This window comes from Struthio camelus, chromosome 5 (assembly GCF_040807025.1).
Source record: "Struthio camelus isolate bStrCam1 chromosome 5, bStrCam1.hap1, whole genome shotgun sequence".
In the NCBI taxonomy this organism is placed as follows: Eukaryota; Metazoa; Chordata; class Aves; order Struthioniformes; family Struthionidae; genus Struthio; species Struthio camelus.
In genome coordinates this window covers 53,951,604-53,971,628 of record NC_090946.1, presented here as the reverse complement: position 1 = coordinate 53,971,628, position 20,025 = coordinate 53,951,604, and the positions used below count along the sequence as shown (strand labels likewise).

At 35.7% G+C, this 20,025-nt stretch overlaps 1 protein-coding gene across 3 annotated transcripts in view; it reads right to left on the bottom strand.

The window, feature by feature from the left end:
* The window catches only part of AKAP6 (A-kinase anchoring protein 6), a 292,996-nt gene that overhangs the window by 139,174 nt on the left and 133,797 nt on the right, over positions 1 to 20,025 (bottom strand). For 2 of the 3 annotated variants that reach the window (XM_009669920.2, XM_009669919.2), the window contains exons 6-7: positions 7,489 to 7,585; positions 6,070 to 6,236 (exon numbers count right to left, since the gene is read on the bottom strand). In XM_009669920.2, coding sequence (XP_009668215.2) covers positions 6,070 to 6,236; positions 7,489 to 7,585 — 264 coding nt within the window. The remainder of the gene's footprint in view (positions 1 to 6,069; positions 6,237 to 7,488; positions 7,586 to 20,025) is intronic. The other variant, XM_009669921.2, reaches the window with a different exon arrangement.

Genomic DNA, 20,025 nt, shown 5'->3' with positions numbered 1-20,025 from the left:
GTTTACCGATGCCAACTCCTGCTTCTACACTTACTCTAAAACTTATTCTATTTCTTTTTGTTCATTCCTTTCTAAAATGGTCTTTAAAATTACACGTTCACCTTTACTTTCTGAAGATCTCCTTTGTTACACCAATGGCTAGGGCTGTCCACACTCTAGCTGATTTCTGTAAGATTAAAGATATTTAGCTTACAAAGCAAGGTACTCACACCTAGCAAACTGAACGCTGTTGAAGTGTGTAGCTGCACTAAAAGGCACAAAATCATTCCTTCTTATAGCTGCTTTCCTGGGTTCTTGTGATTGTTACATCAGCATAGCTTGTTTTGATTAGCTTGGAAACGCTGAAAGGACGTTTTCAATCCTGTATTTGGATAATAACTAATACAACAAGAAGTCGGTTCTGTTTGATACATTAAGATAGGCTTATTCCAAACAAAATCAAACTGTTTTCTGCTGATTTACAGAACTATTGTGTAAATTTCACTGCACTTTCTGTCCATTTGACCACGTCATCCCTAGTTCAAACTACTACCATGGAAGTTGACAGAATAAGGAACTGTAATGCCACATGCTAAAATATCTAAAACCAACAGAAGTAATAACCGGAGATGCATTGTTTCGTAATATGGCAGAATTAACAGAATTGTTTGTATTTAAAAGTAAGACCACAGTCCAGATCTTTAATCTAGACTTCCAAAGTTCCAAAAGACTCTGAAATTAAAATGTCACATGAATGATTTTACACTGTTCAGCTGTTAAACGCAACAATACCCTATGTATGTACAGATAACATTTTAAATGTTCAAAACTTTAAAGACTATGCCTTGACGGCAACACAGCAGAACCTTTTGTTCCAGTTACATGAAATCACTTTCCTTATTACCATCTTTTGGAATAGTGAATGGTGAGCTACTGACTTGCTGTAAAATTTCTCAGCCTAGAAATTCTTTGTAAGGTATTATAGAGATATTTTTAATCATCAGTGAAAAGTAGTAACTAACTGTGCTCAACAGTATGCAGTTGTTCTAAAAGGAAGAGACTAACACATTCAGCTGAAACTGCAGAGAATTAAAGTGGGAGACGGCAACTACTGATACTGGGAGTAGGCCTGGATAAGGATGGTTGGGACTTAAGTTTAGCGTCTAATCTACGAGGCATTACCTCCACAACATAAAACTCTTCCATGTCTAGATGGAAGAGTGGCCCATTACGAACCCATTTTAGGAAATGACTTTTACTACAGCACTGATACCAACTTTCCTTGTATATTTACCTTTCAAGAAAATACTTGATTAAACCATGAGATAACCACACACCGAGATGTCATGTATATCACCAGATGAAATTCCCTTTCCTTCTATACAATGCCAGAGATGGAAACCTGATTTCCATTTCATTGTCTTTCATATTGTTATTGACAAAGTGACAGCTATTTATTTGACATTATATTCCACAATATTAATAACATGAGATACAGCATTGAATGCTTACATCTTATCCTGAGTTTGTGCATGTGTCTGTGTGCACATTTGTATATATAAAAGAAAGAAGAGAGACTGTAAGTGAAATAATTAAACTCAGTTCGGTGTGTGAACGTGTGAACTTTTAAAATGTCCCATGTGACTTAAACCTGCCCTCCGCCCCAGCAACCTAAGTAAAATGATCCCTCTAGCAAATGCTCTTCTTGCCTTTTTGCTAGACACTAGTAACTCTAGCAAAGGAGAAGGAAGGCCAATTACACATATTATCTGACAGCTCCAAAGTACTGACCATTCTAATACTATATGCAGTACTCCAATCTACAATGCATTAGAAGCTCAGTTTTGGAAGTAGTTATGTAAGTAAAAACACTAGATTCTGAACTCACGCTACCTGTTACCTGTTGACAATTTGTGAGAAGGCTATTCCAATCAATAATGGATTTTCCTCCTTTGAAATAATAGGAATCATCAGAAAAAAGCCTGGTGTGTTGGCTTTAATATAATAGTGCATGCACACTACATATGTCTGCAGAATAGGAATCCAGAGCTGATAAGACCCACAGAGAAAAGTCAAAATCTACTCACATACATGACATTTCTCTGCGCTGATCACAAAGATGCCAAAATACTTCACCTGTACATTCTCTTGGCATCAAAGTATTAATCTAAACGTTGTAGCTATAGCAGCGTGACTGGATGGCCCCGACAAGTTACAAATCTGAAGTAATAACAAACGGACTGTTACAATTCCCTAACCTTTTCTCTGTTTTGCTGTCCATTTTGCAAATTCATCTTCATATTTAAAAACTGAGCAGGATGCAGTTGTTATGGATTACTGTGTTTATTCCACCTACTATGTTTGAGGACCAGCATTACTATAAAACTGCCTCTCCAAGACAGTTCCCAGAACCATAAACTTTGGTAGATACTAAATAGTTTCAAGTTCTCATTTTTTCCATGAAAATCACTGTAGTTACTTTTCTGCCTATCTGAAGACTGTTTAGAATGGCTGTAGAAATTGTAAAACTGTATGTAGAGGTTTGTTTAACCACTTTAAACTATGTTCCTGACTAGGAGATATATCTATTTACTTTTTAAAACATTTTTACCTCTTCTAATGTTCTTCGAATCCTTACCATTTCTATGTTTCACATACTGCCAGACACAATCACTATACAATTAAGTACCTTCATTATACAATTAAGTTTATCTTTGCAAGTCTACTCTTTGCCTATTAAAACTAAGTCAGATTTCCATGTTCTAAACATTGGGCCCAAAATCTGAACTGGTTCCATGCTTATTTCTCTCAGATTGGAATAGAATAGTAAAAATAATTTCCAGTAATTACTATTCTGCAAAAGAACACATCCAGAAGTACAGATTACACATATATTTTGAGAGTGCACCATTATTCTATGAACCTATCAGCCTTTGGGTTCCAATCTTATGTTCTGAATTGTTACACAGAACTGTGAATCCAAACATCTACTGGCAGAACAAAAATATACAGCTCTAGAAATTACAATTACGGGCTAACTATCCTCATGCATACTGGAGACAGAACTACTGCTGGTCCTGAGAATACTGTTTTATACAATTTTGAATGAAGGAGAATGTCCATTATGGACAAATACTGTTAGGATTCTTATACCTTTGGAGGACACTAATTACACCATTAACTCACAAGCTCTTCAGAAAGCAATGAAATTTTCCATCAAACTGGGAATTAAATAAATGAGCATAATATCCAGGTAGTAACATTCTTAACCACTAGATAAGAACATACATGGTCTTATTTTTCAATACCCGTGTTTACAGTTGATTGAAAGCAATATTGTTCCAGTAGGCCTTTCTTGCTGGAGAGGTGGTAGCCCTGTTATAGAGATCAGTTACAAAGACATCTCTATAAGGTGGGAAAACACAGAGAGGCACACATACAAAAATATTCCTCCTAACTGTCAGATATTTTAGAATATCGCTTACTATTTCCATTAGGAGAAAACCTCTATTGTTAACTAAGTGTTTAAGGTTCTGAAAGAAAGACAGATGTATTGTATGACATGTTTACCACTAGCACTGTCAGATCAAGTACTTTGTTGAAAGGTAGTATGTGGCAATTCTGAGATTTATTTCTAAATGTACTTCTCAATGGGGAAAAAAAACCTTTACATATTCCAATTTAAGTTGAATACAGTAGTCACTTGTTTATTTATAAAAATCATAAAATACCAGCCTAAGTAAATACTTGTTAAAAGAAGAGATTTCACGGCATTTCTAAGAAATTGTGGAGATAACGTAGTGCATTAGAAGAGTTTAGATATTAGACATATTTAACATCCCTGAAGTCTTCTGTAACAGCTGTTTAAGAGTACAAATAAACTATCATTAAACTTACACACAATAAACATACGCAAAATCTGAATTCCTGAATATAAATGTTGATTATATATCTCTAGAAGTGCAGAATCTCCCTCACTCCCTTCCAGTCTTCACTGCTTCTGTAAAAGATGCCATAGTACTATGAAAACATAGGTCTTTAAAAAGACCTAAGGGAAAGTTTCCTAGGGTCTTTGAAATTCCTCCTTTTTCCTATTTCTTTACAGATTTCTAACACCAACACTGTTCCTGTAGTTTCTCAGACAAGGCAAGAAAGGCAAGAAAGAAAAATACCCTCTAGATATAATCTTTAGATTTCCTATTATACTTCTCAGGTTCCTTCTGGCTTTTGAAATGAACACAAACTGAAAGCTACACAAACTGAAATCTACAGTTACATTACAAACCGTATTTTCATTTTAGTTAATCTTTCATCATAAAGAAGCAGATGCGTATTATTACTTTTGCCCATTATTACTTAAAAGAATCATGTTGGGGTGTGGCTTAATGAAGAAAAAAAACTAAAAATACTTTTTAGTTGGTCATTTGTTTTTTGCTTGTGTTTTTATTTAACAGAAGGCATAAAAAAGCATTGATTCAGGTTCCTATCTCTGTGATAAGAAGCACAGGGAAAGGAGCTACCACCTATATATATATAAAATTCAAATATCCCAAACTATGCCTTCATTTTTCCCTTTTCAAGAAAATATATAAATATAACCCTTCTAAGCTAGGATTTCCTTCATATTCACAGCAAAATCAAGCTGGGTTTTAGAACACCTTTTACGTTGTTATTTCGGTTAAGCAGTTAGACTTGTGGCCATGGGTGAGTCAAGCAGTTCACAGATAACGTACTGAAATGAATATTGGTATATAATGCAATATAGGGTCACATTACGGGAGGTGAAACTTTTAACTTCAGGCCAGTCTGTTTACTTTAATGGACCTAACAATGAAATCAAGTGTTGCTCCACTGTCTACTTCCTGGGTTAAAAGATCCGTGACCCAGGAGCATTTTTCACCATGTGAGTGACTAAGGATATTAGGCAGATTGTGTCTCCTGCTTATAAGCTTTTTTCCTTTATTTTTGTTTCTCTGTTATCCTTGGCTCTTCCTCCACCACTTCTATGATCATTCATTGCTGCTATGTAGAATTATGGCAAGAAAACACCAGAACATTTTTTTAACGCAAGCCCAGCCAAAAGTCACTCCACAAGTTAGTCTCTAGAAAGCACGGAATACGAATGTGAAGGATTCTCTGGAATCAGAATCTGGAAATGTACTTAGCACCACCATCTCTCTTATCTCTAGAAACAGGAACCTTGAACTTTTCCACAGATTTGAGCCAGCAGCATGCCAAGATGTTACTAAACCGCTCTGTTGCACATTTCATTGCTTAGAATGCAATGGAAAAATCAGCACTTTCCAGTGCTCCCTCTCCTCAGTTTTTCTTACTACTGATGGCAATAAAAGGTCACTGAGCCTATGTCAGAGGTTTGTATTGTATGTGGTAACCCTGCACTGCTTGCACCAGTTTGAATAAGCATGCTTTGTATTTAAAATGCTCTTATAAGTACCAAGCTTGACAACTGGTAAATACTATAGCCCTCTTTGATAATTAATACCCATAAAATGATTATAGATGTTGATACTTTATTCTTAAAGTACTTGTTGTATTCAACACATGCACTATTATGGAGGACTTAAACTCAGAGCAAAAAGATTTGTGGCAAAGCATATGACCTTCTTCCCACTACAATGGCCATCCCCTAATTAAGCAATGCATCTGATAGTCATTAACAGGAATGAGATAATGAATCACTTTCTCTCTTCTTTGTTAATTTGCTGTAACCAAGCGGCTAATGGATGTCAGAGCTGAGTGATTGCACTGATTATAGTGATTTATAGTTGCAACAAAACAATTTAAAACCATTCTGATTATTCATGTTAAAGATGCTTTATGTTTTGTTTACTAAATGTTTTATGTTCCCCCTCATGCCCCTTTACACATAATAAGAGAGGTCTTCCTGGAAAACTTGAAAGTTCTAAGTTTTTTTACTCTTTCAGAATAAGGCATTTCATTTTGTTTATAAAAAAAAAAAGTTTACCCAGTAGAAATGAAAAGCCTTAGGGTGGAAAGAAAACTTCAGTGGTGCCTAGTTCAAAAGAAGACGGAAATAAGAGGAAATAAGGCAAACTTCAAGCCACTTACCTTAGGGCTCCCAGTCCTTTCCTCATTCTCTGCAGACACATCAGTAGCCAGTATCTCTGCTTTGATGATATCCAGAGCCCTAAGAATCCAGCTGTGCTGCCGTTTGATTTGCCTCTGTAGTTCCTTCCATTGACTTGCAATCATCTGCAGCATGTCCTTCAGTCCTTCTCCAAAATGAAGGGAAAAAAGTAGAAGTTGTAAACTCAACTACATCTTTAAATATTATTCTTCATTCAAGGGGTTAGCAGATATTTAAAAGAATAAACACAACAAGAATTTTAATGTATTTTCTCAGAAATAAGCCAAAGCATAACTACTGTTCATATTGCAAACAACACTACAGGATAAAAACATTTCTTTTAGCCATCATGTTAAATTTTAACTATGTCTCAGCTGACAATTTCAAAAAAAAAAAAGTAAAATCCCACATGAACTGTGACTCTTACGCAGTAGGAAAGCTGTGGTAATCCCACCCTCTAATATCTAGTCTTTATTTCTAAACCTGTTCTAAAACTTCCACATACATGCTTCTTCCCTCCAAATCCTATACATACTATTTACATTACTATTTTCTAAGTATAAGATGACATGCTTCTCTGCTAAAGCTTCTCTACCCTTTCGGAAGTATACAAATAAGTCATTGATTTCCCATAGCTTTCACATTACTGAAGTGTGCCTGACACTGTGAAACAACAGATGCAAAATATATAACGTGATCATAAAAATGTGAACCAAAGGACAACTTCAACCTGGATGAAAAGCATGCTAAGTAGGCCAAAATTAAGATGGCATGCCGTGGCAGTACAGTATGCTGATTAGAACCCCATTATCATACAAGTCACGCTAACATCTAAAAATATGGGAGTGGGGGAAAAGAGCGAGGGAAACCAGTATATCTCTCCCCCTCCCCTCGATTTAAGGCCTCTGCAGACAAAGATGAGCCACACCAAAGGAAAAACATATTTTTAATTTTAATCTATTCCTCATAAATACATTGAAATTGAGGTAAGAATTAGTCTGAGTAGCAAAATAAAGCTTTATCAATGCAATTACCCATGTAAAAAATATATACGTATATATCTGAAATCCTACTTCATTATCTTAATGTTATTTCCATAGCACTTACATCAAAGAATATGTCAGTGTGAAGTTTTCAGTGATGTGATTTCAATTGAAACTCAGCTGAGCAGCAGGACCAAAATAAAATGAACAGACTATTTGCAGGCAGTATTTCATTTTATAAGTATCACTGCATTGTATGCAGTATATGAAACATTTATAAATCTTGAAGGTCAATCTGATAATGTAAATATTAATAATACATAAGGAAGTGAATATATGCAGTAATTTACAGCAATGCTTCTTCATTCTTTAATAGTCTGGAGACATAAAGACTTGCAATATTTCAGAAGGATTTACCTGATTTGTGAGATACAATAAGCTCAAGAAGTTGACGTCCTTCTTCCACCACAGCTTCTTTTAAAGCACAGTGGCTATCTACATTCAACTTAAAACTCTGCAGAGAAAGGAAAAAAAAAAAAGAAAAACCTCAGCATCAGACACTGAAGAGGCAGTTAAACATAAAACACACGTATAAAATTACTTGCTGCTTTTTATCAACAACCACATCCCCATTTACCCAATAGCCAAACTAATTTGCGATACTAAAAGCTATTGATATTTTGGATCTGGGCTCAAAATGTTTCCTTTAGATCAGCAAAGTGCATCTGTGTTGAAACAGCTGACAAATCTAGAAATTCATTAGGTTTTATGAAAAGTCACAACCCGTAGGCTATATCTGGAGTAACAGTGTTCTATAAAATACACTAAATTTATGCCATCACATATGAGCTCTGCTTTTTTCAAATTTCTTTGAAATGTTGGTGATAGCACTATTTATGAAACCATAAAAAAATTACAGCATTGAATATATTGGCCTTATGTGCACTCATACAAATCTATTAATACAGTGTTTCTGAGTTAACTCCCACATCCTTTTTCAAAGAACAAATCAAGCTACTTTACATCTCTGCATTCTCAATTTGTAAAATAAGTATCTTTCATCATTTTTGCATTAACATTTTTACTAGTTTACATGGGCTGTCTGCTTTAAAGGTGATTAAATGTTTGTTTCAAATAAATGATTTTTTTTTTAACAAATTTTATTAAAAGCTGGTAATGGAGAAACCGGAAACATGTTCTACCATAACTTATGCCATCTTATACAGCACTGTTAATTTAGTTGGACAAATTCGAGAATTATTTACCAGAAATTCTCTCTTGCATTTAAGAAAGAGAAACAAAATACAATAAAGGAAAACGTACTGGCTATACTCAATCATAAATCATGTGCAGCCTGAACACACACATGCAACACTTGTTCTCTTTCAAATGTCTGTGGAAGGAATGAAAACAATATCCAACCCCTTGGAAGAAAGGGGTTTCACCTTCTCGAGGGAGCGAATTAACTGGCAGAGACTAAAGGAGACTTTGCAAGTGCGCATTTGTAGCTTTTGGTTTTTACAGAAGTCACTTGTACTTCTCCAAATACTACTGACCATTCCAGTGCTTAAGCTGCAGACACCACAAAATACCTAAAAGGCCTCGTTTCTCAGGGAATTCACCATTTCCTTTCCTTTTCAACTCCTGTAGTCAGACTGAATGACATAACAGAAAACAGTATTGCCAGAACTATAATTGTCGGATGTTCTTTTACTGTTTTTGTCATAGCTGAAAGAGATATGTTGCTTAGACAGGCTCTTACAGTCTTTCAGGCACCACTGTACCTGACATTTAGTGATAGAATGTTTTTGCGAATTCTGCATACAAATAAAGAGAAATAAACAGAAATTTTGCTACCTTCAGCCCAGTTTTCCACATCTGGGCATCTGAATACAATGTTCCGTATCAGCTATTAAACAAGCAAAGGTTTAACACAACAGAAAGGAAGAACACCTTGAAATTCTTAACTGGATCAGCCAAGGGAATTTAAAACAGAAAAAAAAAATGCTTAGTCTATGCTTGGCCCTTTGTTAAATCTAGATTTCTATGAACTCAATTCTAGAAGTTCTTCCTCCTTCTTAAGAGCATGTCTGAACAAGCGCTGACAATATTTAATTTACTGTTTACTTAAAACAGGCTTGTACTGAATAGTTTGTAATCATGCACTTCATGGGAAACGCACCACGCGTGTGCCTCACACAGCAAAAGAGAACCTAAAGGACCTGAGAGTAGGTTGTGTAATTTCATGTAATTGAAGTTGAGTGTAGATGCAGCTGGATGTGGCAGTGTCTCAAGATGATGTGGATGTATTTGACAGGAAAATCGGAAAAGATGAGGTATTCTTTTTCATTAGGAAAAAAAGAGGCTTGCTGTCCTAGAAAAGATTCATTTAACATAACGCGCGACATACTACAATACAGCCTGATTTTCAGGTGCACCTATTAACCAGTAATAATGTTAACTGAAGAAGTAAAATATGATGAATAAGGACGGGGCCAAACTTTTAGGTTTTGACTAGCAATATTCTTCTTGTGCAAAACACCAATTTTATGGATAAATTATGCATGGCACAAACACTGTGAACATGCATGAAACTTAGCAGAAACAAACTCATATCAATACATGGGCTGCAAAAGGAGGGAGCCATCCATATAAGCATAAATACAAACAGAAGTGAAGGAAATTTTCAGATGGTGTAGTGAAGTACCAGTTTGGGCATTAGAATTATTGATCATTTTGTAATGGGTGGTAGTTTCCTAAGACCAAGGAATAAATGGACAAGGAACACTGCAAAGAATAGCCCTTAGTCAGTGCAAGACAAAGCCTGTGGTTCCTCACACCTGTGTGACTGAAAATGAGACTCATGAAAAAGGCAGACACAGTTGAAAATGTAACAAGTGTAACATGTATGTGCAATGGAGATGCAAATTTTCACAGCTAAGGACAGAATTAAAGCAAACATTTGGAATGAAAGAGGACCTTCAAGGACAGAGATCCTCTACCACCTTGGACATTTCCCACTGCCTACTGTTTACTCCTGGCATTTCAAAAATTGCAACTCTAAAAGTATGTGACCCAGGAACTCTGCTTCCCTTCTCCTTCTCTTCCCTGATAATGAATGGAGCCTTTGCATCTGAACAGAGGAAAGGCAAAGAGGAAGGAAGTCAAATCAAGTCATTTTTCCAGATGCGTTTGCAGCTATGGAGCAGGCTAAATATCACACATGAGCACATATAAATTATGGAAAATGCACGTGCATTGGCCTGACAGCAGGTTTTCAACAAGTTAATGTCATCCCTAGCACTAGAGTCGATATAATATAGTTTACCAGCTACAACAAGCAAATTTCCTTATGAAGCTCTCTTTACATATTCTTCCCAGTCATCATGCACCTCTAAATAAATACCAACTGTTCTTGTTTAGCAAGAAAGAAAAGAGAGGCAAGGATCATGCAATTTTATTAAGGCTACAGAATCAGAGATGTGAGAACCTGGTATAAAGACTCCAAAAGTGGTTAAGTACTAAGCCCTAGGAGCGCTAACACCTATCGACTACATGGGGGCAAAGGGAGGTCAACCTTCGCAAAATGAAGGCACATCTCCTGACTTTTAGGAAACTAATGAATCCATTAGACCACAATACTCCAGAACCTCCACAGGAAAAACAGTCGCACCCACTTTTCTGTATTGGGCTCTGAACACACTGAAACTTTTTTCCTGTTCCTCCAATGGTATACAAAATGTTACTATTAAAAAAAAACCATTTGTACAACAAGTAAAAGAAAAAATCATTTGATGTAAGTTCCCCTGAGGATTTATTTTATGGCTGTAGACGGTTACATTTTGAAAACCTATATCGTAAAGGTATTCTAAAGTAGGTACATATTAATATCTGATATGAAATCTTTCTCTGTCTCCTAACCCTCAGTTTTTAATAGATCTTCTTAATTTTGTAAAACAAAACCTGGGTCTTGACTTATTCATATCTTCAGCAAGGACAGTCAACCATTAAATATTTTTGTTTCTGCAGGTACACAGGCTTTGTATACGCATTTTTTTTCTAATTCAAGATGTGTCTAAGCAAATATTTCCAGTGTACTGTGTATCTCTCAAAGACAAATAAACAACTAGGAATCATGTGAACCTACAATATATACACAGATTGCTTTAAATAACATAGCAGTTTATACCTATTGCCAGACTAAGATACTGTACTAAAGGAAGCATTTGAATTTTCAATTTTCCCAGCCAGTCATACTATTAGCATGTATGGGTTTCTGGGGTACTCCTGAAGCCTCATTTTCTTGATTTGAGTTCATTTTTGATGTACTTAAATACTTCCGAGAAAAGTATGGCTGTTTCTAAGAGAAATAATTTTAGAGTAATGATGCAGACAATTAAAATTATCTAGGTGACCAATGATATTTAGAATTTGAAATTGAAAGCATAGATAAGTATTTCCTAATAGTCATTTGCACTTCTGGAGAAAATCGTAATAGTACTAAAATACTAAAATAGATTTCTGTATTTAAGTAAAGTTTACTGTATATTTTGGCTAGGAATGTAGCCCTTTTAATTATAAAATAGTTAGATATTGTGGCATTAACCATGCAGTGCAAACTGTTAAACTGACATTGATTTTGGAGAATGAACCAATACAAATGGGCATGTAATCTTTGTAGCAGACTTTTGCAGATAATTTAGCACTGCTGATTGGGAAAATGACTCCAGCACTACACATTTCTACAGACTCCTTAGATACTTCATTATTATTACAGGACTTCTGTTCATATTTGTACCGTAAACTGTGAAGCAAACCTGAGCTCTTCTATCCGATACAAACTGTGAATATGAAGCTATCTAAATACAAACTAAAGTACCTTCAGGGCAACAGAAGAATACACTGGAACCTCCAGCACGTTAAAATAAAAACTGAGTACAGCTCTAAAATATGACTTAGAGAAAATTTCAGATGTATACGAACAGCAGGGTATTTCTGTTAACCCTTTGTGTTAACAAGTGCTAAATGTCCCTTCATAAAGCTGTTTAGGTCCTGCTGATTCACTGTGGCAGATATAATTCAATTGCTATCAATTCCTATCTTCTATGAAGTAGTGCATATCACACATCACATCTACAAATATATTACCGAACTGTATTTGACTTTTTAACAATTGAGAAGTACCTTATTTAGGAAAGATTCGGATATTTCAGCTTACTTAGGAGTTACTAGATGCATTTTCCTAGAAATTAAATGTTACATGAGAAAAGGTTTCAGTCAATGACTCCCTTATTCATGTCTTCCATAAAACTTAGGTTAAAATGAATAATTATTTTCTTCTTTTCTTTTAAACTATATTCCTACCTAAGTGACACTCCACCCGTTAAACAGAACACCAGATGCACTATGGAGATACCTTATGCAGCTTCATAGTCAAGGCTGACTTTTACTTTAATAGCAGGGTTCTACTTTTGCTGTTTAAGGAAAAAATCCTCCCCTGAAGCAGCAGCACCCGCTTCTTTTCTTCTTTCTATGAGTGCCTATAGCAATGATGGCCAAAAGGACTACTATCATCAACTTCTAAGGATATTTCTAATGCCTAACACAATAAGACCATCATTTAACTTAGAGGAATCACACATTACTTCCTTCTGCAATCGACAGGAGCCGGCAGATATTTAAAAAGATTGAACAGTTAACAGAAAGAAGCTGTGGTCTTCCACCCACTGAAACAGTTAGAAGAGTTTTAAAAGAAGGTTTCTCGGGGGGTGATTTCTTGCCTTGCTCTCTGCAGGTAGATAAAAGGGGCAAAACAGCAATATCACTGTATATGTTGATTCAATCATGTAAAAATGCTACATTATAATCTAAAGACGCCTTTAAAAATGATTATAAATCTAATCTAGGAACCTTAGTAGTGAAATCCCTTCATCACCATCTAATGCTGGCATTATGCCACTGTAGATCAGAGGTAGGATGGTTTCAATGTTCAAACTATTAATTTCTCTGTGTCACTATGTTTAATATTGTTTTATATGCGATATTAAGTGAACAATCTGAGTTTAAAATGTTTATTCATGAGATAATTATAGCAATCCCTAGAATTATTTTTACGTTCTGGGCACTGATACATATTTTCCATCTTTCACTTGACCTGGATGTATTTTTTGCCTAGGAGTACCAAGCACGTTTACAAAGAGACAAACTGGTGGGAGTTTAGTGAAAAGCAAACACAGTATGTTCAAAGACAGAACAGACAGATGGGAGATTTATAAGAACAAAAAAAGATTGACTAAATGATGATTAAGGAGAAGAAGGTACATTACTGTCTACCTGCATTTCATGAATCTGAACTCCAAGGAGAAAGAAGACTTATTAACAGAGCAAAGTATGATAGAGCAGACTAAAGGAATTAAATTTAAAAAAAGAAAATTTAAGATAACTGTGAGTGAGATCCCTTAGATTGTGTAATAATCTCCTAAGGGAAACAGTGAAAGCCCTGATCCCTTGAGACCGAGACCTTTAAATCTAGAGTGGATTGACTCTGGCTAAAGACTGCAGTGTAATGGGCTGACAACGCAGTAGCTTAGGTCTTTCACGTGCTATAGAACGTGTGGCTGCCCAGCAGTGCTAAAGAGAGAGGAGTAAGCTCTATCCCTAGTACTCTTATGATAATTTATACTTTTGCAAAAAGCATCACATCCATTTCCTCTCTGCCATGGCTCCTGTCATTCTGATATTAAGTAATAAATGTTTTCCTCCTTTATCACTTTGGACAGTGATGTTTTCCTCACGTGTCAAATGCTTTATGACCCCCAATTTCTGTTTCTCATCTCTCTTCCAGTTTGTTATCTCTTAGGCAACTTAGCCTTTCTACTGTAGATTAGCCTAACTGTCAGGACTCACTATCTGTTGTTCTATCTTAAGTGAGACTGTATACAAACCACAACTTACAGGTGAAATCCTGCCTTCAGTTCTGCTAAGAATGGCAAGATGGCACAAATGAACACTGACACATGTGTTTCTAGGTATACCTTGAGCCATATGGAGATCTACCACCCCTAAAAAGCTATTTCACCAAAGCATGCCTACCAAATGCAGAAGGCGGCCTATCAAGAGAAAAGAGTTTTCCTACTCAAAAATAAACTCATGAGGCATAGCAGCCTTGGTAAATATGGACTCACTAAGGTAGAAAAAAGCCCCACCAATATTATTTAAATATAAATTTACTAACTTATAGACCAAAAAAGCACAGATTGGCACTAAATAACATTAGTTTTAGAAAAATCCTTGAAGAATTTTAGTTATATCAAAACTTGAGGGGAAGCTAAGGCAGATATGATCTGCTTTCTCTATGCCTGCAGATATAGTGTTTTATGCGATTTAAAGGTGAATTAAAATGCCTCCTTAATAAAAATAAATCTATTATCTGAGATCCAAAACTATTATCACAATACATCTATAGAATTAGAAATCAAAACAAAATTACTGAGAGATGTGAAGAGAAAAATTTACCAATCAAGACCTCCATTCATGCCCTGAAGTTTTGATATTTCTACGGAAAGCTTTGATATTGTAAATACCAAAACACAGACAGACTGCAACTGTATTATTTCTAGTACTTAAGGTGTGAATGATATTACGCATCTGAGAGACACAGCACAGAACCCATAGGAACTGACTGTAGCTCTTAAAAGGTAAGCTGAAAGCAAATACACGTTAAATGTTGTTTAAAATGTGCCTGTTTGTTGTTTGAGATCCTAGCCTTATATTCTTCTAATGATTTCCAACCTCAGATTCTTTTTTAAATAAATTTCATTTCACGTTCAAAAACAAATTATAGACTACATCTATGTTGATCATACTAGCATACTAAAATTTCAAGCAACAGCACACTTCTTAATAGAAATATAAATTACAATTAAAAGTTTTTACATAAGTAATATATAATATATAATTATTATTTTCTAAACAAGTTTTTTAAAGCTGTGTCAAATGTTGTTACATTGATAAATTAGAGAGTACTACCAAGTTGTCATTCCAAGAGTGATTTTCTACAATTGCTATAAAGCTTCTAATTCAGAATAATCTTCATTGAAATACGTTTTCACTTTTATTTGCTAGACGGGTTAATTCACACATTTTATAATAGCAGTTTAATTTCACTATATTATGATAGATACTGAATCCCCTGAATGCAGACAAAAGCTATTGCGGTCCAGGGACACCACAGACCCAGTGGAATCCCTAACTTTCACAGTGCTCAAAATTACTGGGTCCACGGTTTGGGATAATTTTACAAGTTTGGGTGGCAAGAGTCAGAGGTAGGGGGGAGGTAACCAAATATGTGTAACACACCAAATCAAGTTACCCTGCCTTGCCCAGCTTCACCTAGAACTTCAAATGGATTCAAATGCTTCCTGAAGTCAAGAACAGTCTGTGTTTTAATCTGAGACCATTTAGTTTTAAGAAGCAAAACCACTCCTGTCAAATACGGCTCTTTGGGTGCTCTGCATGCACAAATTACAAGAACAACTAATATATTGTATATAGGCCCAACAGTATTAACTTTTGATATCAGATCCTATCCCCTTCCTATGCATGGCTATGTAAATTTGGGGTGGTAGCAAAGAAAAGAAAGGAGGCCAGGGGAGGTTTGAATCAACCAGTGAAAATCCACAAACCCACAAATTTGGAAAGCAAGTTAAGAAAAAGTGATACTCTTAACAGTATTCAAGATCTTCCGTCTGTGGGAAAATTACTGAGAAAGTGTTGCTGATGCTACAGGCTTACAAAAAATAAACCTCAGAGGGATTTTGTAGCAATAGCTTGTAGCATTAACACTGGTGGACAGTAAAATGGATAGTCCTTTCCTTCATAAAGGATACACATATTAATAACGGATCTCCATTGTAACAGATCTCCTATTTCTGTAGTGCCAGGAGGACAAGCATGACTCACTCCTTCCCCTTAAACAAACACAGAAGCCACATGTCAATCCCTCTTCTTTATATGAGCTTATGGGAAACAATTTTAGATCTTCCAAAATCTTTCAAGGGCAGCATTTCTGTACTGGTCAACACAATACTGTTAATAATAGGCTATACACCTGGATTTTCTCAGCATATATTTTTCTCTTATTTAGTCATCAAAAAAGGATTATAAGACCCTGAAGTTCAAAAGACAGTCCTAGCAGTTTAGCAACCTGTATTCTTCCCACTGTCAGCAACCGTACACACTCTAGCTCCAGCCTATAATACAGGTACAACTTAATGCATTAAATGACAGCAACATTCCTTTTTGATGTTCTCAGCCACTTTAACTCAGGAAACAGAAAAACTTACATAAAAGTTTTTTAGTTTACAGGTTTTGTAAGCTAAAGAACAGTCACAGCTGAAAACATACAGGCATTCCTTTTGTTTAATGTTGATTTCTTACTTTGTACTAACACCTGCTATTTGCTTTGTTATTTAAAACCTGTCATTTGTAGTTTATACTTCTGATTAGTATATCCTGTAGACTGCTGCCTATATAAAATGACATATATTTAAGAACCCATGCATACATAAAATGATCTTTCAAGATAATGGCATAAAATTCAGAAAGTCAAACTAACAAAAAGGCTAAACACATTTAAAGCAAACTCCCTAGAGAAGCAAGAGATTAGTCCAGTTGTGGTCCTCAGACTCTTGCTGCTGGTCAGCAGCATCTTGCAGATACTCTGTATATTTTGAGGAAAAAGTCTAACTTGGCTGCCATGGACACTGGAAACAGCCATATGGCAAAAGCATAGTAAATAACCATTTCAGAGGCTTTAATACCTTTAAGAAAGTCACTGTTATGACCACTACCACGAAAAAAGCCAACAAATTAGCCCAAGGCATGTGTATTTAAGCTTATTTTCCAAGAGAATGAGTATTTAATTCTTCTCTAAACCAACATTTTTCAAAAAATGGTATTTTCCAGGGAAATAAGAATGATTTTTTTTCAGACATAGCAGACTTGTTACAAATCAATGGTCAATTATCATGAGAAATCACAAAACCATCATTACTAAGCCAACACGATTTCTCTTAAAGGTGAAAATACAACCTATTTTCTGTATGCAAGTGTTTGCTGTTTACAGCTAAGAAAGCACTGAGCAATGAAGTGGCCAGAAATGCTTATACCAAACGCAGGAAAATTCTTACTCCATTTCTCTTTAGATAATGACAGTCTCAAAACTTCTGTATCTTAAGAACAGTTGGGTTTTACAAAGAAAAAAGAGCACATCTAAACCTCCGGTACAGAAGAAAAGTAAAGGCTGGATCAACTTCTACAATTTGTTTTGAAATACAAGTGATACTTTCTTTAGGATATTTTTAAGAGTGTAGCATTTAAAATAAATTTAGCAGTTGAGAAGGTTAATACAATGGAACAAATCTAGGCTAAAAAGCACTTTAAGGTGATAACAAATCTGAATTAAATTGGGGTAAAGAATACATTCAAGGATCATAAAATATATTAGAAAAGGAAACTAAGGAATTTTGATTCATTGAAATGATCATTTAGCATATCCAAACAACACTTTGTCGTACAACAACTTCGTGCAATCCTAGCCACTTGTATCAAGGACACTACTTGCTATTCTGGTTTCAATTAAACTGAAAATACATTTTCGGCTTAAGGAAAAGCAAAACAAAATAAAAACAGAACCAGGTGTGAACAATTATTGCGTTCAAGGAGACCATCATCTCCCATTCTTTCCATTAATAAAAATAATGTCTCTTTGTGCTGTCTTAAGGAATAGGAAACTAATGCTCATCAAGGAGCAGGAAACCAATATTCATCCAATAACTGGGGACTTACAGTTCGCATCTTTTCTAAGGATAGCTTATGTTCACAGTTGCAATAAGAAGAAAGTGAAACGCTGGCCTTCCTCCAAATTGCAAACTTAAACATATGCAATTTATGGCCACAGTCTTATTCAGACGAACAAGAGGCAACAGCCCTTTTGAAAGAAAGTACATCATGAGAAGAATGGTCAGATTCCATTTCTGAAGAAAAAAAATAAATGGAAAATCTATCATTTCTCAAAAAAAAGGCAAAAAACCCTTCTGATATTCCCTGTACTCAAAATTTCAGAATGTTAATCTTACAGAAATTTTCAAGATTCTATTGTAAGATTGTCAGAATAAAAATGCTTGACTACTGATTCTAAATTTCTAAGAAGGCCTTAATTAATTTTTAACTTTACTGAACATGCTATTCGCCAACGCCTACTAATAATGCAGGAAGGACTTACGAAGTTTTAACAAATAAGTTTAAAAGAGGAGATTTTTCATTTTAGATTTTCATTAAAAAGTCTCATATTATCTAGTTCTAAGTATGACACTAAACATATGAATGGCTTTAGCCAAAGGACCTAAAAGCACTCCAAAGGCAGCTGCATAATTAGGAAGCTGTCATGAGCATAACAAGCAAAGTACTGTGTTAACAACAAAAGGAAAAGTTAAGATTACAGAATTAATGTCTCTGGCCTCAGTGAATATAACTGCCTTAAAACGCCATTTATCTAAAGTTTTCCCAACAGTGGACATCCTCATTTATGCAGTTGCTTGCTTACATCTTTGCTCTGCTAAAATCATGAGGAGTAAAGAGGAATAAAATGTCCATTTCAGTAAACCAAAATGGTGAAGCGCAACAGGGTGGATTCTTATTTGTTGAAGTCTATTTCATTTCACAAGTGCAGCAGTACTATCTAGATAGATGCTTTTAGTTCATAAGCTAGCTTCAGGACGCTGTTTTCAATTAAAACTGATTTGCATACCACAAAGACCATGCTTAGAGTCTGCTAATAGCTGATTTTGATTAGGGTGCCAACGGGCAGAAATTAGCATAACAGAAAAAAAGCTACACCAGGTAAAGCAAATCAGAAATCATTTTTCGGAAGTTCCTTCTTGGTAAGATCAGTGAAGATATCTTTTCATTAGGAAGCAATCTGAACGAAAACGCGCATACACCTCATCACCTGCCTCACTTTTTTCACTGGTAAGGCTGACTGAAGACTTCCTAGCAAAGTAGAACTTTGTTGAGAAACACTAATGTTTTGTTTAAATATCTTAGGACTTTCAACATCTGCCAGCTTGGCTGGTTGGCTGGCTGGTTGCAGGGGTGCCAGAAGTTCCAGAGCTGGCAGTCCCCTGTCAGCCATCCCATAGAGACCACCAAAACAGGAATCCCAAATCAGCTCCCAAATCAGTTTCACTGATGTTACAGAGTAGTGAAAAAACAGTAAAATTGAAAGAATAATTTTATCCACTGTTAGTAGCTTCCAGGGTTCTCTGAGAACATATTTTCATTAGAAGTTTCAAGCTTTGGTGTCTCTAAAACGAAGCACATATGGGTTTCAGTTCTGCAAAAAATTGAGGAGCTAGGTTTTAAAATTTGCAATGAAAACTGTCCTCCAAGCTGAGTATTATCTAGTTTGGCACATCTTACCTCAGGGGGAGACTACATACCTACTTGTAGAAAATTTCATATTCTTTATCAAACTGTATGGTTACTCACTGTGGCAAAATCTCTGGAAGTTATGTTGCAGCTGTGAAATAAGAACGAAATGCAAGTTTGTCCTATAGTTACTACCCCTAATTGTAATTGTGGTGTATTTTGGTACCAGGGCTGCGTCTGTGTGCACACTCACTGCACCTAGTCATTAACTCCCTGGGTGGCCCCAGCTAGTCTCTGCACAGATGAGATAACAGGCTGACTGGAGACAAAGGATCAACTTGAGAAAAGGTGATTGCCTGAACATCCAGCCATCTTCACAACAAAGTACTTCACTATTTGTTACAGAAGCTCTCCAGCTGGGACTTTCAGACAGCCCTAGAGATTGCCACAGGATTGCTGTGCCTAGACCAACTGACAGGCACTACTTGTACGCTTCAAAATGTTGATTAACATCCTGGGTGGACA